Raw genomic sequence first — 25,209 nt, forward strand, 5'->3', positions numbered from 1 at the left:
TACAAGACAAATATATTGCAGAAGCCTAGTAGTACAAGTTGCTGTTGGTACTGGAAGGACTTGAAAGGTAAGTAGATGCTCCATTTATTTATAAAGTTTTATTTATGACAAATATTTCATGATTTTGTGGGACAATTTTAGATAGAGAGTTTTTTACTTCAATAATGTTTGAAGGACACTTGTTCAGAAGTTATCTAAACATATAGGAAGTTAGTTTGGCATACATTTACAGTTTATAGAGACTGGCTATCAAATATGCCAGTAAATGAAGGCACTTGTGCTTTACATGCCATTGTAAGCAGGTCCTCCTCCTCCTTCTGGGACCACCCAGTTGATATTTTGACTTGGGTCTTTGATATCACATGTTTTACAATGCACACAGTTCTGAGCATTTATCTGTAATCGAAATCCATCACCTTGTTCCAAAGGAACAAATTCATAAACTCCTGTAAAAAAATTATACATGTGTATCAAATGGCAAATAATGAAAAAGTGAGTAGAAATTAAAATCTTAGAACAAATGGCAAATAATGAAAAAGTGAGTAGAAATTAAAATCTTAGAACTAAACCTTTGAGAACAAATTCATAAACTGTAAAATATATATATTTATATAATAGATATATTTAGCTATGCAACAAAAGGCAAATAATGAAAAAGTGGAAATTAAGACTTTAGAACTAAATCTTTGAGGCTATCTGATCCTGGTGTATTGTTGATGCTATTAGTATAAACTAATCACACAAAAGAAGTACAGCAGTATTCTCTGGGTTAGTTAACAAACACTGGCTCCAGTCCTGACAGTTAACAGTGCACTGTAACTTTTAAAAGTCAAGATAGGGTCTATTCTTGAATAGTTTTATTTACCTTCTAATTGCACTTGAGCATACAGTAATTTTCATATACCGGGTACTGTTTATTCTACCATATTATTTAGTTCTTGTTCTCACGAACTTTAACTGAAAGCTCTTAGCGCTTAAGGCATTCAGTACTTGTGATGAATTTAGTTTAGTGTTAGTCATGTTGAACTCTGTGGTCATAATATCTATACATGTACACATAAACCATCTCAGAACAGCTTTTAAAAAGACCAAAGAACAGGAATTTATTTTCTATAGTTTGTTTGTCTGAGGGTAGACATGAAAGCAGTTTGGAGATGGGTCATCCAAAGTAGACATAAGCAAAACCCCTACTATTTTATCACTGTTACTCAGGACATTCAAGAAAAAGAGTTTCATTAAGGGTGTGTGTGTGTGTGTGTGTGTGTGTGTGGTCTCTTTGCAATGCAAAGGGGGCATCTTGAACTGGGAAACTTAAACGTTAAGGAACAGAGAGAAATTGTTACTCACCTGCAGGGCAGAATCGCTGCTCGGGCCCATCATATATTGACAGATTTCTATTAACAGGTATGCTGTCATCCTTCAAGGTTAAATGTGCAGGCTGGTCATGTTCATGGTTAGTACCACTCAGAGCCACAGAGGATAAGAGGTCAAAACTGATCTGTCCATCAGGTTTTGGATACTCAATGGGTGTGCAGTCCTTGGCTGGTTTGAGTTGATCAGAGTCTGAGCCTTGAGCAATTTTGAGGAAGATGTTTAATAAAGTAACATAATTTTCCAGGACTCACCTTTTTTTTTTTTTTTTTTTTTTTTTTTTTTAAATTGGTGATTTAGGCAGCTCACACTAAAAGTGTTTTATCATTGAACTTCATTCTTAGTCCACCAATCAGACAATCTTGTTATGTAGTCCAGACTACCCTGAACTTAACTGTCTTGCCTTTACCTCCCCATGCCTGGCCTGCCTCAAAATACCCCTCGCCCCAATACCCAAACAGAACCATATCTACCATGACAAGCAAGTTTAAAATGTTAAAGGGGGAGATGAACTTACTGAAAGTGTTTGCTAGTGAGCAGCCATGTGGCCTGAGTTCCCCTTCTACCAAAAAGGGAAAAGAAGCCCCTATAACAAGGTTATTAATAAGTGTACCTCACATATTTTTCCATATGCAGGTACTTAAGATCAATACTAGCATTTAGTATATTTGAATTACCTTTATGTTTTAGAGTCCAGGGCTCCATTCCTCTAAATATCCAGTAAAATATTCCAGTGTAAATCATCCCTCCATATACTCCCAGTATCCCATGGCAGGATGGCCTTATATTTCGAACAGCATATAGCTCTTTCCATACCCAGGATTGCTTCAAATTGTCCTCATACTCAGTTACATGGAGTCCTTTTATGGAAAAAAAAAATACTAAGTGAAGCAGATGGTGAGGCTAAGTTTTAAAAACATGGTCATGTGGACCCATGTAGAATCACATAAATGTCATTTTCAAGAAAGGTATGTGTGTGGGGGGGGGCTTGATATGTCTGCCTTTGGCTGGCACTGGGGCTTTGTGCAGAGTAGGCAAGTACACCTTAAGCTTTATACTAGAAGCATAAAAAATTGGTTTGAAAACGGGAACTTAATACAAGTTCAGGCTTATGTATAAACGTGCTTTAAAAATAAAGCTATCACTAACTTTTATTGTGAGTGGAATTGTGTCCCAGAAAGAATTCTCTTTTGAGGTCCCAATGGACTCACCCCTTGTACTTGACTATGACAGGATGGTTACAGACATAATTGGGGTCTTGTGGAATAGAGTGGGTCCCTAATCTATTAGACATGTCCACTTTACAAGGGACGGACAGGTGATGGTGAGGTGAAGACAGGCAGAGAATGGAGGAAAGAATGTATAAATCAAGCTGAGATGGGTATGGGAAATAGAAACTTCACAGAGCATGCTCCTTGATTTTGAACCCCCTGCTGCAGAACTTGTAAAGAAATACTTGTTTAAAGTTACCTACTTTGTTAAGAGTGCAACTAAGAAATCCATCTTTTGGGGGATGGGGTACAGATGGTAGGGATTAAATCTAATGCTTCATGAACACTGGGCAAGTGTAGTATAGTGCATTTAATCTTTAAGGGGAGCAAGTGGTTCTTAACTGACTTGCACAGCTATAGTGTACTCATATAAAGTATCTAAATAAATCTTTAGAAAAAAAATTTGACTGTCTTAGTAGTTCTTTCATATAGGAATTTCTCACCTGTCGTATTTGACTGGAGATTTTCACTAGTTAGTTGCTTAAAAATGGATTCTGCTGCCAAGCTTCCACTTTTCATTGCTGTGTGGGTACCTTTGATCTTGGGAACATTCATGAAACCAGGACTACAACCAATTAGTAAGCCACCAGGAAAAGTGAGTTTTGGTATGGACTGAAAAAGAAGATTCAGAATAATACATTTGTCAGCTCAAATGAGTCAAAACAAACAGAAGTACTCCAAACCTAAAACTGCAGGCCAAGAAGAATAAGCACGTGAGGAGGAGGAGTGCAGCAAGGAAAGGAAGCACAGCCAGGGCATGGAGGGCTAGGACGACGGCCAGTTTTCTGCTTCTTTTCTTCCTATCCTATGCCTGACCTCTATGGGACAGAATTATCAAAACTGTATTTAAAATAACATGCTTTTGTTTATGTTTATCTGTCACAGTCAAATATTTCCTAAGTTTGGGTGAAAACTGTAACTTCCTTTACATGTATTTTGGGAAATGATTCTGTATCTTTATTTTAGTCTGATATGTCGAGTGAAGAATATACTCTAATGGCATTACAATGTTTAGGTGCTACTCTAAGCACACAGAACTTTCAATTTCTGAGAAAGCAACCACTGTAAGAAAGGTACTGGTGTTTTCAGTTAGCCAACAGTGGTATATTGCCTAAGGAGCAGGAACCAAAATAAGGACTGCATGGGAACACGCACTCCAGGGTTGGTCTTCGTTCATTTTCACTTTTTCTTCTCTAGGGGCTAAGTTCAGCTATAGACAGGCCTTTGTAGAGAAGGTGATGGAGGCTATAGTTTGGAGGATTGAGACACAAAACTTGCCATCAGCTGCAAATGAGGCATGGGGAAGCCTTTGTGGTCACAGTTCCCACCAAGGGTAGAATTCTAGAGCAAGGAGCAAAACCTGAGTGCAGAAGGAATCAGAAAAAAATCATGCCTGGGTTGCTGAGGTAGTTTAGTGGTAAAGCTTGCTGTTGGGCTCGATGACTGAGTTCAATCCTCAGAATCCACAGACTGGAAGGAGTGAACTGACTCCCATTAGTTGTCCTCTGACCTCGTGCATGTATGCATGTGCACTCGCACACACATCTGGATGACCCTGTTTATAGCAATACCATATTGACTTCCCTTAACTTTGTGAATTATTGTTACAGTAACAGTGTCTTCAAAGCTTTATTTTAAAGTGCCCTCTGTTACTTTTCTAATAGATTAAAGAAAACTAAACACCAGTTTCTAATATAGTTTGATAATCTAGACTATTAGAGGCAGAAGGGCTCATTTTTAAATGCGATCTTGAAAGCAGAGATGCTGTCTTCTTCCAGGTCACAGGTCATTTGGTCTAACGTTAAGAGCTGCTTTTCAGATGACCTTACCTGTCAACTGATACTTTTCATAACTACTAACAGCTTTTATCTGGCCCCTTAGTTATTATTTTATCATTTAACATATACTCAACAAAATAATCATTTTAAAATATTTATTTTGAATGTATACTAACACAGAATAACTAGTGGTAGAATCCTAACAGGCTACCTGAAAGACTTAGTTGGAATAAATCATTTTTGAAAGATAAATTTCCTTTTCAGTTTCCTGGTGTATGTAAAATAATGAAGGAAATAGCATTAATCACATTTTTTTTTGTTTTCTAGTAAAAAAGTAAACAAAAGGCCCATGAATATATATCTAGAAATATACATATATATTTTGTAGACAGGGTCTCACTTATGAATTCTTGTCTGGCTTTAAACTCAAGAAAACCACCTGCCTCAGACAACCAAGTGCTGAGGTTAAAGGCATGTATCACCAAACCCAATCAAATCAATATATTCTTTTTTGTTTCCCTTTTATGTATATGAGTGTTTAGCTGTATGCCTATGTACCATGTATGGGCCTGGTGTCTGAGATCAGAAGCAAGTGTCAGATGCCCTGGAACTGGAGTTGTGGACATTATGAGCTGTCTTGTGGATGCTGGGAATTGAACCTGAGTCCTCTGCAAGAACAAGTACTCTTAACATTGGGCCATCTCCCCAGCTTTCAATATATTCTTGAAACTAAATTCATGGTATACTGTAATTACGGTGCTTATGGATAATTGTATAAGTATTTTGTTAAACTCCTTAAATTTTTTTCCCATGAAATAAAAATTATGCTCTTAATTGGTTATTTAAGTTACAAAATAAAACTTGAGAATAAGTGCTGAAAGCTACCTGCAAGCCGCCTTCATTGAGCGCTCTGGCTCCATAGGCTATCCTCTGCCCACCTTCCAGGGTTGGTCGGATGCTGGGGTGATGCTTCCACCTCTGGAACTCTCGGAATGGACTCAGGTATGGATTCTGATAGTCTAGGCCAACCTTAAACCAAAACCAAAATTAAAGCAGAGATAAACTCTACACTGAGGGTAAGAAAGTAAACAAAAGGATAATATACGTTTATAACTATGAAAACTTTAAAAATTGAGAAGACATCAAGAAACCATTGTGCTTTGGAAATCAATGTTCAAATTATGAAAACCAATGACTCTCAAACCCATTTGTAACTAGGTATCTACAAATGGAGCTGTGATTACATTACTTATTTATCGATAACAACTCTACAAGTAAGATTGTCCAGGCCAGGCAGTGGTGGTGCACACCTTTAATCCTAGGACTTGGGAAGCAGAGGCAAGTGGATCTTAGTTGGAGGCCAGCCTGGTCTACAGAGAGTTCCAGGTTTGTCTTAAAAAAAAAAACAAAAACAAAAACAACAAAGAGAGTAAGTTATAGTACTACTAGGGCAGAGTTTAAGTGATGTATTCAGAAGAAACAGTGGGAGGAAGTACAGCTTTTATAGCAGTATCACTGCTGAAATTAATAGCTACATCTTCTTCTTTTCATGAGACTGAGTCACTAGGGTGTAACTACTACACGGTGACCCAGCAAACCTTAACTAATGGTGTTAAATTATGTACTGAGTGCATAAATTTAATGATGTATCATGTAAAAGTATGACACTAAACCTTGATGTTGCTGTCAGCTATAAGATGTAGAAACTTGATAGTCTGCATTGTTCAAAATGTTTTAAGATATTAATTTATTGCTATAGCAATAGAAGATGAATTTGTGGTTTGTTCTGTTTTCAAATAGTAGGTTCAGACTGTGGGCCAATTTTATTTTTCGTAGCAGCAGCAGCCATAGTTGAAGTGCGCTCCAAAGTCAGCATCAGGCATGAATCCCACCTCCATCATTGTGGTGGTTTGAATGAAGATGGTCCCTTCAGGTTCATATATTTGAATGCTTTGTTCCCAGTTAGTTGAACAGTTTGGAAAGGATTAGGAGGTGGCTTTGTTGGAGGAGGGTTGCAACTGGAGATAGGTTTGGTGATGTTAAAATTAAAAGACTAGACCAGGCCCAGTCTCTCCCTCTGGTTTCAGCTTAGGGTGCAAGCTCTCAGCTACTGTTCTAGCACCATTGATCACGGACTGTAAGGAAGCCTCCAATTAAATGCTTTCTTTTATAAGAGTGGCTTTGGTCATGGTTTCTTTTCACAGCAACAGAACAGTAACTAAGACAAGGAGTTACTGTGACATTTGGATAGATTATTTAATTTGCTCACATTAAGGACATGCTTCCTGTCTCAAAAAACCAAACCCCCACCCCCCCAAAAAAGGACATGCTTCATAGCTCAGGATGGCTACAAAATTGAGTAACCAATCTCTGCAAAGCTTCTAGAACAGTGCCTAGAGTGTACTAGTATTACAGCTAAGTTGATGAATTATCTACAGTAGCCATAGAGATTTTAACAAACTGATAAGTTCAAAAGTCAGCTTTCTAATGGAAAAGTATTCTCCAGCTGTAAAACCTTATTTTTCACACTCATCACTCTGTATCTCTAGTAAAATCTTTTCCAATGGAAGATAACTTACCACAAAACCAACAGCTACTAGAGGTTCGCCTTCATTTAAATGATAAAGGAAAGAGCCTCCATAAGTATGTCTGTCCAAGGGCCAACCAACAGTGTGATCTACTCTCCCAGGTTTCCACTTCTTTTCATCAATAATCCATAACTAAAAACAAAAAAGGCCATGAAACCTTATAGTATTAATTACATTAATATTATATATCATGTAATATTATGTAATATTAATTACATGAAAGCAGCACAAAATTTTTTCTGTATATCAGAAAGTATTATAATCAAATGATTGCATGTTAAGCCAACATAAAGAAATGGGCCACAAAAGTTATGAACCCATTAGTACTTCAAATTAAGAATTTCTTTTGTGAGAGTATAGAAAAGATTATTGAAAATTTTCTGTAGTACTGGCTACTTAAGCATGCTCACTGTTGTGGGAGTGGGGAAATCAATGGAGTAGCAAAATTCAGATCTGTTTATCTTTCTTACTTCAGTCATCTTACAATAAGATCATTGTTCATTGCAAGCTTTCATTCACAAAATAGTGAAGTTGTTTATTTATTTACTTATTTTGTAGTGCTTATTTTATTTTGTAGATTGAAATCAGGCCCTCATACATTTTAGGCAAGCATTCTATGACATCCCAAACCCTTTAAAATATATACACATATGCTGGTCATGGTGGTGCAAGCCTTTGGGAGTCAGGCAGGAAGATGTCTTGAAATGCTTAAACTAGCTTGGGATGTAGCTCAGTGGTAGAATGTTTGCCTAACATATTCCAGGTCCTGAGTTTAATCCCTAGCACTGTAAAACAAAATGAACAAGTTTAAAGGGTTAATAGGGTACAGAATAAATTAAGAAAATATACATTTAACTTTACTAAATTATAGATCAATATACAATGTATTTCCTGAAATGTTTTCACATAATTTTGAATAAATCTTTGTAGGATGTGGCTATTCTACAAGAAGCACATGAGACAGTCATAGAAGGGCAGGTTATGAAAAATATTAAGGATCAAACATTTTCAAGTTTATGAGTTACTATAGACATAATTTAGACAATCATTTGACCTGTTTAGTTTTAGTTATAAGAAACAGTTTAAATTAATGAAAAAGTTGAAGTGTAAAATTAAATCAGCATTATAAACTACATGATAATACAAATTAAATTCCATCATTTAAGATTAAAATTGTACAAGCAAACCAGGATACCTCCTTCAAACCAATTCCATAAGTCTGGGCGTCACAGCTGGCCCTCAAATCAAACTTCTTATAAAGCTGTTTGGCTAGGTGTCCATGGCAACCTTCTGCAAAGACTGTGACTTTGGCATGCAATTCCAGTCCTCTCTCAAATGTTGTCTGAAAAGCAAAAACATTTTAAAACAGTATTTGATAAAATAAGGTAAACAATGATTTAGGTACACAAGACATGGTAGGCCTATGTACTGGAAGGAAAACTATCAGGACTATCTATTATAAGCAGAATCTAAATTTCCCATCTCCGTACATTCCTGAGTTTGCTTTTTCATCAGAAGCAAAGGCAGTAGGTTTTTTATGAGTCATAAAAAGAAAATATGAATTAAATACCATACAGAATCTAGTTATATTCTTTTTTTTTTTTTAAATGGGAGTGCTGTCTGCATGTACACCTGCATGTCAGAAGAGGGCTTCAGATCACCATATAATGGTTCTGGGAATTGAGCTCAGGACCTCTGGAAGAGCAAACAGCCACTGCCCTTAACTGCTATTCCATCTCACCAGCCTAGTTATAGCCTTTTAAGCATAAGCAGGCTGCATTCAACACACTCTGCATCTACTTGTTTTACTTTTCCCTATTATTCAACATATAGTATTATAAAACACATTTTTCCTCTCACTAAAAAAGTAATCATATGTATGTATGTATGTATATGTGCATGCATGTATGCGTGCATGTATGTATATAAATTCTAAGCATGGTGCATACTTCGGTAATCCCAGACTTTAAGAGACCAAGGCAGGAGGACTGTAAATTTGAGATACGCTTAGGCCACACTGAAGAGACTGTGTCTCAAAATAAAACACAAATGGGCTACAATTAGAGACTTTTTTCTAACTGCATTTAACATCTGGCACATGACAATTACTTAAGAGCAATAATTAAGAAAATCCATTATAAATGTATTTTCTTGATGTTTTTCTACTTATGTGTATACAGATGTATTTATATAATAGGTTTATAATGCTTCATAGTGGTTTACACATCATAAGTGTATGTATATTATATACATTGTACCAGAAATGAAGCATTCATTTTTAATGGTCAAATAGATTACCTAAGTTTTTGTTTCTGTCTTACTGTGATTGCCAAGCTAACAGTGAACCCAGAGCCGGTGAGTGAATTCTTCAGTCTCAATAGTTAGAACTACCTCAGTACTAAGGACACTAAGAGAACTGGCTCATCTTTCACTTTGATTGGTAACTTGCTTTTTTTTTTCAGGGGTGTTTAGTTGTGTCATATATATCATATCACAGGTTAGCATATACCAAGAGGTCAAGTAGAGAAGACAGAGTTGACCACCAGACTAAAAAACTGGAGCTGCTTCAAAATGTCACAGGTGAAAACCAAGCTAGAGCAGGATAGAAAGCGAGTGGAGTAGAGCAGAAACAAGCTCTGCTTTCCCTGTGGCAAACATGGAGCAGAAGATCCCATCACATTCTTTTATGATGTTTTAGGGTTTTTTTCTCTCACACGGCTTTTCAGTATGTTGACCAGGCTAGTTTTGAACACTGGGTACCAGCTTATCCTCCTGACTATAGGTATGTACAACTATGCCTGGCTTCTTTTATACATTGTATTTATGTAGATAGATACATGTGTATTTTTACAAATACAAGGAACAGAACATGAAAACATTTTAATGAGAACCAAAAAAAATTGGTGATTTGTGTGATCTCCTTGTTGTGATGTTGTAATGCTACAATCTGTTATATGTAAGTTTTCTAACAAATTTGTAACTAAGTTGTCATAATGTATACAAAATAATAACTGCACAGGAAAGCAGCATGCCATGGCCTGTGTGCCTCTGCCACTGGCTTTCTAAGCAGAACAACATGCTGGAGGAGACCAGATTTCTAGTTTTGTTCAGGAATAGGAGAAAGGGGTTAATCAATATGCAGTCACCAGGTCTAGGGTAACTGTTACTTCTGTCCTCAAGAAACTGAGCTTGTAGTTGGGAGATCAGGTAATAAGCACAGACAGACAGACAATGTATTGTGACAGGAATTTGCATTTATTCTTTATGATAGGAAAAGAACCCGGGAGTGAGAGCTCTATAATTCTTTTCTTTTGCAGCTCCAATCTATTTAGGCTTACATAAAACATTCTTTTTAAATCTTGGTTTTCTTTTCTTCCTTTTTTTAAAAATTTTTAACCAGAGTCTCATCCATATCCCAGGCTGGTCTCACAGTGATCCCTCTGCCTCAGCCTCCCAAATAGTAGAATAACAGGTATGTGCTACCATGCCTAGTTCTAGCATGCCTGTTAAGTTTATACGTTAATTACTGATCTAAGTAGTGACTCCTATGAGTCTGAGCAAGGTTTTGTTGTATGTACTCTACACAGTAGCAGCTGCAGCTAACATGCATCTATGTTCACATTGTCAGACTGACGCTGTGAATGAGAGGAAGGAGAACAGTTGTAAATTTCCAGAAAGATTGCTGCTGTTATAGAGTGAATGAAACTGTAGGCATACCAATGCAGGTGACTGAACTAGTTGCAACAACTTACTAAGTCTCTCATTATGTGAATGAAATCAAACCTTTCATGCTTTAAAAATTATTCTTAAACATGTTATATTTGTGTTGAGCTCAAACTTGCCTCTGTTCTTTTAAACAACTGTAAAAACCACCACTATTCTTAATTATACTCTAAAACCCACATATTGTGCAGCTTATAGGAAGACCTAAATATCGAGCTTGAGTTTGTTCTTTCGTTGAGAAAGGATCCTGTATACAGGTAGCTTAGGCTGGCCTGGAACCTCAGTCTCAGCCTCTCAAGTATTAGGACTGCAGATGTATGGCATGCCCTGCTCGCTCCTGTTCAGCACGTAACTATTAAAAGGTATACCTTTGGTGCACCATCCTTTTGTATTCCTACATCATTAGTGGCAATTCCTTTTACACTACCATCTTCATGATATAGGACCTAAAATGATAAAAGCAAATTTATTATTATCTCAGATTCATATTAACTTTGATGTATTTGAAATGATGATTACAGTTTATTTTTGAAGCAAGAAGGAGGTGGGGGAAATAAAAAGCATAATCATGAAGATGAGAAACTGTACTATTCTGACACCGTCATTTGTTTCCTCTAGAGGAAAATGTTCTCTGGATAGCCAAAGTACAAAATGCACCCTGGAGTCACATGAGACTGTAGGAAGGTTAGAAGGTGGATACTGACCCAAGGATAGTAGCAATGGAGAAGTGGGGAAAAGGGAACTGAGGTCTGGCTCAGAGCACTAAACCAAACAATAAAGCCTGATAACTGTTGGGGATTGGTTCTAATGCTTTGAATTAATCCAGCCCCCAAAACTGGGAATCCGCATCTCCAAACACTGAAGGCCCTTTCCCCAACTGTTTTTTGATCAATCACTAAAGAGCCAACAGCTAATGGCTGGGCAAGTAGACTGAGGTGGAACCTTTGTATTTTTGTGGGCTAGGAATGGGAAGAGAGGAAGGAGGAGAGAATCACCAGGACTTGGGTTTGGGAGAGGATGGGACATAAGAGCTGCAAGAGCGAAATTCAACCAGGTATGTAAGAATTCAGGTAGGTGGCCTTCTCGGATTTGGCGAGGGCTAACAGGGAAGGTTTAGGAGTCTCAGGGGTACTGGGGGAGAACTTTTGCTAGCAGGACAAAGTTTAGGAGTGTCCAGCCTTTGAGCATGTAAAAAATTAACTGGGGTGTGTGTACGTGTTTGTGTGTCTTTCATTCGAAAACTCAAAGAGCTCCTGAGTGGGTGGCTGGGAGTGTGACCCGCTGGGAGCCAAAGTAATATAACTAACTATTGCTACAGCTAACGACAATCAGGAAAGAAGTGAATAAAACTGTGTTAGAGACAAATTAGTACGTACACACAAAAGGAGATACCAAGTTCAGCACCTACTTAATAAGTTGCCCACCTGTGACTCTGACACGGAACCTCAGCAAGAATGTTTAACAAAGAAGCAATGCGAAATCGCACACTGAGGTCTACAAACCCAAATGCTTATGTATGGGTTGGGGAAAAAGAAATTTTTAGCAGCAAGAACCTATGTCTTTTACTTGGCTTTGATTTATAAAAAAAATTGAATTTTCTCTGACACAAAGATAAAAGAATTTCTTCTTACCCCTCATTTTTCTTTCATTATTTCTTCCAGTCAAATTTCTTCAAAAATTTTTTATGTGTATGTTTTATTTTATGTTTTGCCTGAATATACATGCTATGCCTTCAGAGGCCAGAAGAGGGTGGCGGCAGATCTGGACTAAAGACAGTTGTGTATGCTGGTGTGTAGCTGCTGGGAACTACATCTGGATCCTCTGGAGAAGCAGCCAGTGCTTTTAACTGCTTCATCCTTCCAGCCCTCTCCTTTCTGTTACAGAGACAGGGTCTAATTATATAGGCCTGGCTAGCCTAATGTAGACCAGGCTGGCCTCAAATTCATTGTAATATGCCTGTCTCTGCCTCGTGAGTGCTGGGATTAAAGGCATGCCATTATGCCCAGATGTCTGGCTATTTAAAAGGATATTTCTTTTTTAGCCTGTAAAAATAGTGGTATTTTTGGTTTATTGCTCATTGAATATTTAATTGATTTAAACAATTTTTTTTACAATATAAAGATTCTTTTGGATTTTCAAATTTAATTTTTCAGGGTCAACAGTTTGAAATGGTTGCCAAAAACTATTGTTTTGTGGAAACTAACAGAAGAAGTTTTTAGAATGAAGAATAATCTACAAAAGTTGAACTAGTTTTCCTTCAAGGTACTACTTTTAAAAAGGGAAAAGACTGTGTTTAGTGGAGGGCAACAATATTGAGGGCAATCAAATTACACAGCATGGTGGTTCAAAGAGATGAGAATATTAGCCTGGGAACAAAACCCTGGTGAGGAAAGGTGGGAAGAGTGGAAGACAGAAGAAGAGTGTCTGTGGAAGAGGGCACAGACTTGTTCTGCAAAGCACACACAGCAGATGGTTTCCACTGAACAAATGAAAAGATGACCAGGAGTCCACAGACGGAGTTCATCTCCCCATGGCGTTCAATCACACGACAGGGGCAAGGGAAGAAATCCAACTCCTCTTTGGATTAGCATTTTTAGTATTTTCCCCAATCCTGCAATTCTAAAATCCTAAGATTTCTCTAAATAATTTACCTTTGTAAAATTATTAGTTTACTTTGTAAGAAACAGAGTTTGTTTCCAATAAATGTTAAAAAACCAAATTATAACTATACAGACCTCAGCAGCAGCATATCCAGGGTACACTTCAACTCCAAGAGCCTCCGCCTGCTCTCCCATCCAGCTCACTAGATGTCCTAGGCGTACAATGTAATTGCCATGATTGTTCATTGGAAGACCTGCAATTGTTTATGTAATTTAAAATCTGACATTATATTGCTAAGGTACTTTGATAATCTAATATACCTAATTAAAAAAAAACCTAACCAGTGTAAACTGCTGCATAAATACACACATTATCTTCTTGGCTATAATGACATTATCTGTTTAAAAAGTTTTGTTAAAGTTCTAGTTTATTAAAATAAAATCAATATAGAACCCGAAATTAAAAATTCCTGGCTGGTTTTCAAGGCTCTGTTAGATTAGAAGACAAAAGAACTGCATCCTAGTCTCGCTTTCTCATTACCTAACTATCTCTGGGCAAGTCCTTCACAATCCTGGGCTTCTGTTTTCTCATCTGCAGAGGAGGGTTTTTTCTCACTGAAATGCAGCTTCTTCCAGCTGTGCAAGCCCATGCTCTTACGACTATGCCATACCCTACCTGGAAGAATTGGCACAGGAATTCTGTGTTTCTCTGTTAAAATCGCAAACCTGTCTTCTGTTACAGGAGTGTTAAGTGGAGCCTAGGAACAAACGAGAAGAGGAAGACATTTTCAGTTGTATTTGTAGGCCGAGTATACATTTAAAACCCTCCTAAACTTACACAGAGAGGAGAAAAGGAACTCCTCCCCTTTCACTGTTCTTTCAGCCTTTTCTTTGAAAACCTTGTAACTAAATTTTTTTCTTATGTCTGTTGGAAACAGAAATCTTTTTTCCCTTAAAAACATGTAAGGGTGGCTTGCCTGCACATATAGCTGTGTACCGTGTATGTGCCTGGGGCCCACAGAGGCCAGGAGGTGGCTTTGGAGTTACAGTGAGCTGCCATATGGGTGCTGAGAATTGAACTTTGCTCCTCTGGAAAAGAATCCAGTGCTCTTAACCACGGAGCAATCTCTCTTGTCCTAAGATGGAAATCTTAAAAGCTAACCCATAGCTCTTGATAGTTTTGTCCTAGCAACCTCTTTTTGAGAGGCCCTTGAAACATGTTTGAACTGTGTACATAATGTTTCCCTGTCTCTGTGGGCCTAGTTGTCTGCTCCAAGTTAAAATTCCCTGCCTGTTGGAAGAAAAAAATTAGCAAGGTTGTCCTTTTTGGGGTAAAGACAATCAACATGTATTCTGAACTGACAGCTGTGGGTGTGAGGGTCTCAAGGCAACAAAGGGCTTTGACACTAGAGCTGATGTGCCAATCTAATGATACCGGGTTCTGATATACTCAAGACAGAATTAATTCCATTTTTTTTAGTGTTTTTGGTATTTTTTTTTAAAGCATGCTATTTTAGGAAAGAGAGCACAAAGGAAAGTTTCTGATTAGAGTTTATTCCATAAAATGAGTGCAAATAACGTTTATATACTTATTTGACCTTTATTAAGGGTATTTACAAATATTCTAACTTTGGATGTAAGACAAATATATATCCTATGAAAGAAAAAGTTGAAACTAAGATTTTAACCAATTTCAAATTAATTTTGAAAGCAATGAAACCTAACATTAAGTCTTCTGTATGCCATACTTGTAGCCTTTTCTGCTGAGATTAGAAGAAACCACATTAATTATTTCTTTAGAAAACAGATTTCAGGAGTTGGCTCAGTGGTTAAGAGCATTAGCTCTTATAGAGGAACGGAGCTCAAGTCCTAGCACCCACAACTATCTGTAACTCAAGTTCCAAGGAGATGCAATCCCTCTCCTAACCTCTGTGGGCAGCAGGCATATTCATGATGTACACATTTATATGCAGGCAAATACTCATATGTATAAAATAAAAATCTAAAATACATTTTAAAAAGAAAGAAAATTAGACTTTCCTCTTTGGTTTTTAGATACTTTTGATTTGGTTACTACGTCAAGTTATAATTCTGTTACTTCTTTCTCATTTTAGATTGGGTCTTGCTATATAGCCAGGCTGGCCTTGAGTTCATCATCCTCCTGCATCTGCTTCCTCCATGGTAGGAGTACAAGAACATTCAACTACATTTAGCTTTCCAGCTATTGTTCATTTGTATGTGGTGCTGGGAACTGAACCCAGGTCTTGCCATACATGTTATATCACTTAGCTACAGCCCCAGGCTCCTTTTCTTTGGTTCTTTTTAAATTAAAAAAAAATACTTAAATATATATATTTAATACCTAACAATTGAGATTTACATGAAAAGGGTTTTCTTTATTTTACTAATTTGAAAGTAGAGACAGCATAGAGGAGACCTTGTGTAAGAATCAACTTGTCTTACCCCCTTCTCCTTCCAGTCTGGGAAGAGCTCTTTAAAAGCAGCTGGATCAAGGCAAGCCCCTGAGAGTGTGTGAGCTCCTATTTGAGCAGCTTTCTCCACCAGACACACACGGATGTCCTTTTCCTGTTCAGCAGCCAGCTGCTTTAGTCGAATAGCTGCAGAGAGCCCTGCTGGGCCGGCACCAACTATTACCACATCTGCTTCTTCTGCAAATCTCTCCATATTCACTCCTGGGAGGAAAACATGGTAAAGATAAAGGAATTAATATGACCTCATAACCACATAAGTCATATGCTGGTTTAGGATAATTCAAGTTGTATTTTAGTGTGTTCGCTATGCTTTAGAGTATAATTTATAGACATTCTCTCTGGACTATGCATCATAATTACAGTAAGTATATAATTTGATGAGTTTCAGGTTTTCTTAGGTTCTGTTTCAGTATGTATCTTATTTTGGTTCCCATGAACAGACTTTTGGCTTTGAAATCCATTATTATAAATTTAGTAGACATGGTGGTACACACTTATAATCATAACAACTGAGTGGTAACAGCAAGAGAATCAGGAGTTCAAGGTCATCGTGTTACATTCAGAAGTTCAAGGTCAGGCCACTACAAGAAATCCTGTTCTAAAAGAAATAAATGAACAACAGCAAAAAGTTTTTACTTAACTAAACTGTAATATGTCACACATTTGATATATATTGGATGCTTTTCAATTATCATGAAAAATAAAATATTAATACCAACAAGATAAAATAAAAGTCTCTAGGAAAGTCTCAAGAATTTTATGAAAATTATCACCTACCTTCCCATCTTTTGTCTTTTTCCCGGGGATAAACAGTGTAGTGAGTGGTAATTTGAGGTACAGCAGATGTTGAAGAGCATCTTGGAGCACATAGAGGTAGGCACTTCTTAATTTTTAAGGCATGAAACCACTGATACGCTGCATAAAATGAGGAACAGTATGTTTTAAAAAAATAGTTTCCATCTGTTGTATACTGAAAACTCTCTAAGCTGAATGAATATTCTTAATAACTGACACAAATCAAAATGGAATATGCTTTTTCTTATATAAGTGATATAGCTAACTTTTGCTCATGAAGCAAAATTTCAAATCTTAAACCGAGTAAGAGATAGTGTAATAAAATGAATGACTTAGAAGTTGAATGCAGGGGGATAGTTACTCATTAAATAGCACAAAATAGAAAGGCATTTGGAAAGAATATATACACTGTTCTTTATGTCAAATGAATTCCATTCAATCCCCCCCCCTTTTTTTTTTTGATTGTTTGTTTGAGATATGGTCTCATTAGATAGCCCAGGCTGGCCTGGAACTTGTTAAAAAGATGATGCTGGGTTTGAACTACAGAGATCCACCTGCCTCTGCCTCCCAAAGGCTGAAAATAAAGGTAATTGCAGAGTTTTATAGAAAAACTCATAATACTAAAGACTGTGAGTATATATATACATATTCTTTGATTCTTCCTCTATTGAGTGGACTGGTCCTTACTAGTTCCTAATAAGTGGAATATTAAAAGAGAAAAACCTAACTTTATAGTAGTTATAATTTGAATTAAGTGAACCAAATGGCATTTGAATCAAATACCATTTAAATATTACCAGCAATACACTGATATCACATTGTCATTGATATGATGTAATGAGAAAGATTCTTTACCTGTGTGGTGCATACCTTCAAAATCCTTACACCACAGTCTAATCAGGAAATCATGAGAAACCACCAAGCAAATTTAGATTGAGAAGCACTCAATAAAATGCTTGTATCAAGGTCACAAATGACAAGAGGAAGTGTCCCATTAAAATAGCCGGGGTATGCTAACTAAAAGCTACATGGACTAGATCCTGGACCAAAAAATGGGAGCCTGAGTAATTTTGTAGTGTAATAACATTTCATCAATGTTAGTTTCTTAGTCTTGACATTCATCATGATTATATATGATGTTAAGCTTAAGAAAGACATATGGGAACTCTGAAATTGCTCTGCAACTCATCTGAAAGCCTAAAGCAAGTTCAAAATAAAAAGTTACATAAAGAATACAGTGACAGGTAGATCAAAGACTGAAATACAAGAGCTACAACTATTCAGATGAGCATGGTGATGTCTTTAATCCCAGCACTTAGAGGCAGAGATGGGGGATCTCTGTGACTATGAGGGCAGTCTGGACAACACAGGGAGTTCCAGCCCAGGTAGGGCTACACATAGCACAAAGACTCCGTTTCAAAAAAAACCAAAAACAATTATGTGCTTCTTAACAGGATCAGAACCTTCTTACTAACAATTTCAGTGGTTATATACATAGAAGCCTGTGAAATTGTTTAATTTCTGTCACAATAGTGAGGTCTTAGACTGTGTCTTATGAAGCATCTACAAATGAAGAAACTTTTCTAAATGGACTGTAAAAAGTTAATAGTAAAGACAAAGAATTTCAATTTGGCTATATAATTTACACTTTGACACAATGAATGGCTAAGAATTTTCTATTTTAATACTATGTCTTGGTTGGGGATGTAGCTCAGTTGGTAGAGTGCTTGCCTAGTTGGATTCCCAGTACCTCATAAACCAGGTGTGGTAGTGCACACTGGGAAGATCAGAAATTCAAGGTTATCTTCAGCTACATAACGGATCATAACCAACCTGTGCTATATGAGAACTTGTTCCAAACAAAATATCCCTCATAACTTTCTGAGACATCTGGAATAGCTACACTCCCTATTTACAGTAGATAAATAGAAATTCATATAGTTTCTTTTAATATCTATCAAATTCTGAGAATAGTAATTGATCTGAAATTATCTCTGAAGTCATGGAACCTGAGGCCATGGTAAATTTTTTCTTTTAATTAAATAGAAAGAAGTAATCTTTTTAACACAAATTAACCTTATATAAACTAATTTTATCTTTTAGCACCACTTACATGATTAATATTTCAAAATACTTCAACAAAATAGTTTCTCAAATAATACCTGGCATCAAGACAATAAGTGTTAGGTTGAATGAAGTGGGAAAAAACATTTTGAGTAAAATTCTAATGTTTTGTAAGTACTATACATTTCTTTTGCTAATTTTAAAGTGATAGGGAAATCTTCTCTAGCTTGATTTGCACACTAAAAACTATAATATTGCTGGCAGTGGTGGTGCATGTCTTTAATCCCAGCATAGGCAGAGGCAAGTGGGTGGGTATCTGTGAGATTGATGCCAGCCTGGTCTACAGAGCCAGTTCCAGGGCAGCCTGGAGCACACAGAGAAACCCTGTCTCAAAAAAAATCAATCAATCAATCAATCAATCAATCAATGATATTGGAATACTTTATTAAGACCAAGACTAGACCTTTATTTACCCCAAATCATTGAGGGAAAAGATACCTATAAATAATTATAGGCAAATTCAATTTGAGTTTAAACATAGCATCATCATTTAAAAAGAGTATTATACACTGTAGTTTACCATATACAAGTTATTTACTTCTGAAAATGAAAGAGTAGAATATGACAAACTTTAATTCTATTATGTGTACATCTACTAATTGGAACCATAGCTTCTGATTTCCACCAGAGAAATTAAAAGAAGCATAACATTTATTCTTTTGCTTAAACGAGCATGGTATCTCTCATGAGCCATCTGAACATTTAGGCATTGAGTCAAGAGTTATGGTGGAGAAGCAAAGTTAAGAGTCCATTGAATACCGATTAGAAATACACATTACGCATTCATGTACACTTAGTTGTTGCCACTAGTGGTAGCACTGAGTTATGAAAATGTAACAAATTAGCATTCAAAGAAAAGTCACTGACTGGATCCAAAGCTGCATCTAAATTAGGCTGTAAAAAAGACACAGCTAATTCATTGATGGCTCTAAAAGCATAACATATCCTGCGTGTAATAGATGCTTGGTTTGAATATAAACCATATTGTTTAAACAAGCATATATATATATATATGTATATAATTATAGGCAAATATATATGTATATACTTATTATATAATTATTATTATATATTATATATATGTTAATATATATATATATATATATATACATATATATATTGGTTTAAAAATCCCATAGCCAAATTAACTTCAGTAAAGATTTATATTAAGCCAGTTACAACAGAATTCAAGATTCTCTAAACTTCTGTTTGAATTAGGAGTTGTTTTTCAGTGAAAACAAAAAACTATCATGCTTTAAGAAGCACCCATAATAGAAACGCCTGGAGTTAACTGAGGATAATGCAGAAAAATTTCCGACTCCAGACATAATTGGTGATACATTAAGTTAACACGATATGACAGCCCAGACTTCCATTAAGATTGTACTATTATGGCTGCAAAGATGAAAGTCAGGTCAGAGCCAAGGTGAAAACCCACACAAATTTTCTTTCTTTCCCATTCCTAATAAGGCTGCAAACAATACCTGAGCCTTGGGGGTAAAGATTAGGACCGGAATTTGGGGGAACTCCACTGAGGGGGCAGTGTTGACAATTCTCCTCTTCCCATGACCTTTAACCTAGATGTTAATTCTGCCAACTGGGGCAACTCCAAGGTCGGTAAGCCTGGGTCGGCCAACAGGCGCAGACAGCATTGACCTTTGCCCTAGTTTAGCCTAAGAAAACAGACAAGGAGAGAAGTGCTTGCAGTACCCCAGGTGTGGTGGCCCCAGTCTGTTTTGTCCCAACTTATCCACCTTGCTCCATCTGTCCCCACCAGGAGTTTCGTCTCACCAGGGCAGGAGAGCTTGGTTAGCCGCACCAACATGTTCAAAGTGACCCGGAGACTTGACCAGAAACAACGGAGAGAGGCGGGTCTGCAGTTTACGGAGGGCGCTGGACTTCTAGGCCACGAGGGGCGCCATCACCTGCCAAGAAGCCCCTACTGCTCAGCTTCTGACAGCTTCTCGGCTCCACCGACCGCCCTTGCTTTGCGGCGTACCCGCCCCTCTTCTGCTTTGCGCCGGCGCCACAGAGGACACGATGGCCAGTAAGGTTTCCGGGTCACGTACAAGCGAGGAAAAGGCAGAAGACTCCATCTCCCAGTCATCCTCATCCAGGAACCTAGTGTACGGAAGAGACCCGCAAGCTCTCGCATGTGCGCATGCGTACTAGAAGCATAGTAGAATGATTCGCTTAGCATTCTGGGAGTTGTAGTGTTCAGCTCCAATAGCTCCGGATCCGGACCGGAGGTGTGCGCAGGAGCGAGGTGACGCCTGGCTTGATATCTGATTGGTTGTCTGGAAAAATGAAAAGTACTTGTGGTCCAGGGCAGAGACAAACGAGAAAATGGGGCGGGACTCCGTGTGGGAGGAGGCGGAGCCTGTGAGCTTTGGGCGCGAGCGGTCGAAAGGCAGTTGGTTTGAGTTCGGTTGCTTGGTCCGATCGGGCGGTACCAGCTCAGCCTCATGGCTGACTCTGAGGAGTTTCGGGCTTCTTCGCCACCGCCGCCGCCTCCCTCGTCTCCGTCGTCAGGCGCCTCTTCGTCGTCCCTCAGCATGCCAGTGAGTTTGGGCTGGCGGGGTCCGAACCGGAGCCACGGTCCAACGGTGGACACGCTGGAGCAAGTGGAGCTGCAGATCGGGGACGTGAGTCTTGCCGTTGCGGCTGGGAGCTGATTGCAGCTAGGGTGCTCCCGCCTGCGGTTCTTGGAGTTGATGGCTAGCCTCGGCTCTCTTTCCTTCTTCTTCTGCTTGCGGTCACCCGCAGGACCGCCACCCTGACCCTCTCTCTGCCTCCTCCCATCCCCTCTCTCTGCCTCCTCCCATCCCTCGGAGCACTTTGGGCGGTCATAGCCTCCCTGCCTATTGGTGCTTTCTAAGGGATTCGAGCCTGCCTTTCTAGTTGGCCACCAGCCCAGGGCCAGCTGGTGATGCTATTGTGTGTCGCATACTTTCTCTGTGTTGGACTTGAGTGGACCAGGGCTAATCACAGCTGACAGCAAAGACCATTGGTTTTACTGATGGATTAGACAGGACAGATTAGACAGATTCCTACAATGCAAAAATTTTGTGAAGTTTTTGTTCAATCTCGAATTCCCAGAAATCACTTCCTGACCAACACATATAACACTGAGGGGGTTGGAGGGTCACAGTGTCACTTTATAAAGACTCCTGAGAGGGAGAGAGGAATGAAGCATGTAGCAGGTAACCTTCCTGCAGAGTGTTGTGGAATCACCACACTAAAGATTGGGAACTAGAACAGAGTGACAGGTTTTTATTCTTTTGTCAAAAGAGATGGCTGAAGTACTGGTCCGGGTCCCACCACCAACACCCCCCCCCCCCCCAAAAAAAAAAAAAAAAACAAAACCAGTACTGGTTACAAATAAATGTGTACAATAAATGCTGACATGATATAAAAAAGTTATTTCATATTTTTGCTGAAAAAAACATTTGATTTAAAAGTTTTTCATAGCTGTGTGTGATTTTAGATGTTCTGTCAGCTCAGCTCAGAGTATCAGTTCTTTTGATTTTTATTTATTTATTTATAGTTCAAAAATAAGTGTTCATGGGTGAAAATAGTGGAATGGGATTTTTCTTACTTAGTTACCAGCAAAAGTCCTTTGGATGGCTCTGCCACTCTTAGTCAAGGTTTCCAGGTTGTCTTGGTGAAATATACTTGAGTTGGGTGTCTTTTCTGTTAAAAATACTGACTTGTCATATCTAGTATTTTTATGGCAGGAATGTTTCCTCAGAGTTACATAATGAAAAAAATGTAGAGGCTATGAGTGTTGCTTGGTAGAGCTATGTGCCTCCCATGTTCTGAGACTGGGTTCAAGAAAGAACCAGTTTGTTGGTGGGTTTTGTTTGTTTGTTTAAATTCATTTCTTTTAAAGAAAAACATGTGGGCATTTAATGGAAGGTTTTAAGCTATATTTAAACTATGAAGTTAGATGAGAATTTAAAACAATAAGCATGTGTGGGGCTCCGGGTGTAGCTCAGTGCTGGGGGTCCCGAGTTCTAGTACCACAAACAAACCCGTTTGATGATTCTTTCATTAAATCCCAGGCGGCATTTTCATTAACTAAACTTCTTGAAGCCACATCTGCGGTGTCAGCTCAAGTGGAAGAACTTGCCCTGAAGTGTACAGAAAATGCACGGTTCCTGAAAACGTGGCGGGACCTCCTGAAAGAAGGCTATGATTCCTTGAAACCCGACAACTGACTTGCAGTTATAGTCTCTTAGTGACTCACATGTAAGATATTTGCACACGGACCACATGTATGGGGCTGCCTGTCTCCAGACATTTATACTGAGTGGAATTTTTCTTGGTGTTCTTGACTTTGTGAAAGCAGAACACTGGACTCTCTTATTTGCTTATGTGTTTTCTCTGATGTGGCAGTATTTACCTTAGATGCTTTCTGCCCTCTGAACTTTAATAGACTCCTGTATGAAAGCTAATTCCATCAGTAAGTAATTCAGTAATTGTCATAATAATGCCGCCCTGCAACCAGGTCATTATTTGTTTGGTGAGAAGATGACAAAAAATGCTTGATTTGGGAGTTGAGCTGTGTGTCTCCTAAGGCCCCTGATGAAGATTTCAGGTGCGTGGTCCAGTTCCACAGGATACCTACTCTGAAACTGGTGGTGGCGCTTTATTTCCTTCCTTATCCCAATACCCACCGCCACGTCACACAGCACTCGCTGTCAGTGAATAAGACGAGTATAATTAAAAGCTACTTTTGATTCTTACTTTTTAGGATGAAGACTGTTTCTTTAAGAAAACTGTATGAATCTAAACTTCATTGACTTGAAGGAAAAATACTTTCTCTGTATATATATATATATTTTAATGGGAATTTGAAGCAGTCTCCCTGTGAAGCCCACTCTTCTGTCTTAGTCTCTTGAGGGCCAGGACTACTGGTGTGCAAGACAGTTTTGAATTTTGATGATGATCTTAAAATATATTTTTTTCTCATTCTATGACTCCATTTTTAAAAAAAGTCTTTATTTCATAAAACGAAAACTTTTATAGAATACATACTTATTTTCTATTTATTTTTTATAGTTAACTGCTTTTATAGTTAATATTTCTCTTGTTGGTGTTCTATGTGTTCGATTGCTGTCTTTGAACTATCTTATCGAATTTATGGCTGTATGCTAGGTATTATTTAATGGAGCTTTGCGAGTTATTTATACAATTCTAAAGTTGGTTTTCAGTGTCTCACATGTAACAGTTTCTATGGGTTTCCTATTAGTTGACCTTCATGCTAAGGTTCCACTGTATCTGTCCTGCGTTTTCTGTATTTAGTGCCATCTATCTTCAAGCCATGTACTACCTTGATATATAGGACCTTGACGTGTCTTTGATGTGATGTCTGTGTAGATGCGTTGATGTGAATAGAACTTAATAAAGTCTCACTGGGGAGCTATGGTAGGGGACAAATGGATAGGCAAAGATTAGTTTTGATATAGTCATAGTTAGTGATTTTTTTTTCTTTAAGATCACACAACACAAATGGTGTGATTTCTGTACCAAAGAATGCTTATTTCTGTGTAAGAGACATACTTATATATTCTGAAAATTGCAATTAAAAAATGTATAAAAATAAATATTACAAGTAAATTTGTTTCTTTGGACTCATTATTTAAAACTTTATGAGATAGTTCAACCATACAGAAAAGGTGAGTGATATAAAGAATTCCCGTGCCTTCCCATGCAGAGTTAAATTTGTAGTTTTTCTTTTTTGGCTGTCCTCTCACTCCAAGTGTTAGACACATGGAACTGTATGTTGCTACCTCTTTCACCCATTCCTTTGTTTTTCTCACCACAACCACTGTCTCAGAAGTCTTTCTAATTTTTGATTAAATGGTATTAAATAGTTGTTGATTTGTATCCCCTGCCACTCCAAACTTTGCTGAGGGCTGAGCCCAGGGCTTTGTGTACACTAAACAGGTACTCCCTGGGCTCTTAATTTGTATTTTGAAATTTCCCATACTTACAGTATTTTGTTTTTGAGTCACGGTCTTGTAAGGTAGGCTAGACTGACCTTGAAGTTGCCACATAGCCAAAAATGACCTTGAATTCCTACCTTGCCACCACTTTCCAAGCGCTAGGATTAGAAATTATCCCCTTTTATATATATTATGTGCTTTATTTTGTGAGAATAAGCTTGAGGATGGTCATTTTCTTAAAGACCTATGCTTCTTTTTGTTTTGTTTTTTGAGACAAGGCTGTCCTGGAACTAGCTCTGTAGACCAGGCTAACCTTGAACTCACAGAGATCCACCTGCCTCTCCCTTCTGAGAGCTGAGATTAAAGGTATCGCCACTACTGCCCTGAGAGAAACTTTGATTTGGCAAGTATTTCATTACAAACTTCAGAGGAAAATTTAATAGTCTTGTTGACTTGAAGTGAACCATGTCACAGATGTGTGTGGTAGAATTTGTGAGCATTGTTTTATATAAACTC

At 37.9% G+C, this 25,209-nt stretch overlaps 2 protein-coding genes across 2 annotated transcripts; one reads left to right on the forward strand and one right to left on the reverse strand.

Moving 5' to 3' along the window:
• Positions 1-79: 79 nt before the first annotated feature.
• On the reverse strand, positions 80-20,901 carry Etfdh (electron transfer flavoprotein dehydrogenase). Its single transcript, XM_034500481.2, has 13 exons — positions 20,534-20,901; positions 16,601-16,738; positions 15,795-16,024; positions 14,008-14,089; positions 13,467-13,585; positions 11,100-11,177; positions 8,204-8,350; positions 7,000-7,140; positions 5,306-5,449; positions 3,086-3,254; positions 2,049-2,231; positions 1,348-1,569; positions 80-446 (listed from the first exon to the last, which is right to left on the reverse strand). Exons 1-13 carry the CDS (start codon positions 20,565-20,567, stop codon positions 283-285), a joined length of 1,851 nt encoding a protein of 616 aa, XP_034356372.1. The 5' UTR covers positions 20,568-20,901; the 3' UTR covers positions 80-282.
• Positions 20,902-20,945: 44 nt separating this feature from the next.
• On the forward strand, positions 20,946-24,369 carry C4H4orf46 (chromosome 4 C4orf46 homolog). The gene is made up of 2 exons (XM_034500482.1): positions 20,946-21,387; positions 22,807-24,369. Exons 1-2 carry the CDS (start codon positions 21,208-21,210, stop codon positions 22,960-22,962), a joined length of 336 nt encoding a protein of 111 aa, XP_034356373.1. The 5' UTR covers positions 20,946-21,207; the 3' UTR covers positions 22,963-24,369.
• Positions 24,370-25,209: the final 840 nt, after the last annotated feature.

Source organism: Arvicanthis niloticus, chromosome 4 (genome assembly GCF_011762505.2).
Source record: "Arvicanthis niloticus isolate mArvNil1 chromosome 4, mArvNil1.pat.X, whole genome shotgun sequence".
Taxonomy (NCBI): domain Eukaryota; kingdom Metazoa; phylum Chordata; class Mammalia; order Rodentia; family Muridae; genus Arvicanthis; species Arvicanthis niloticus.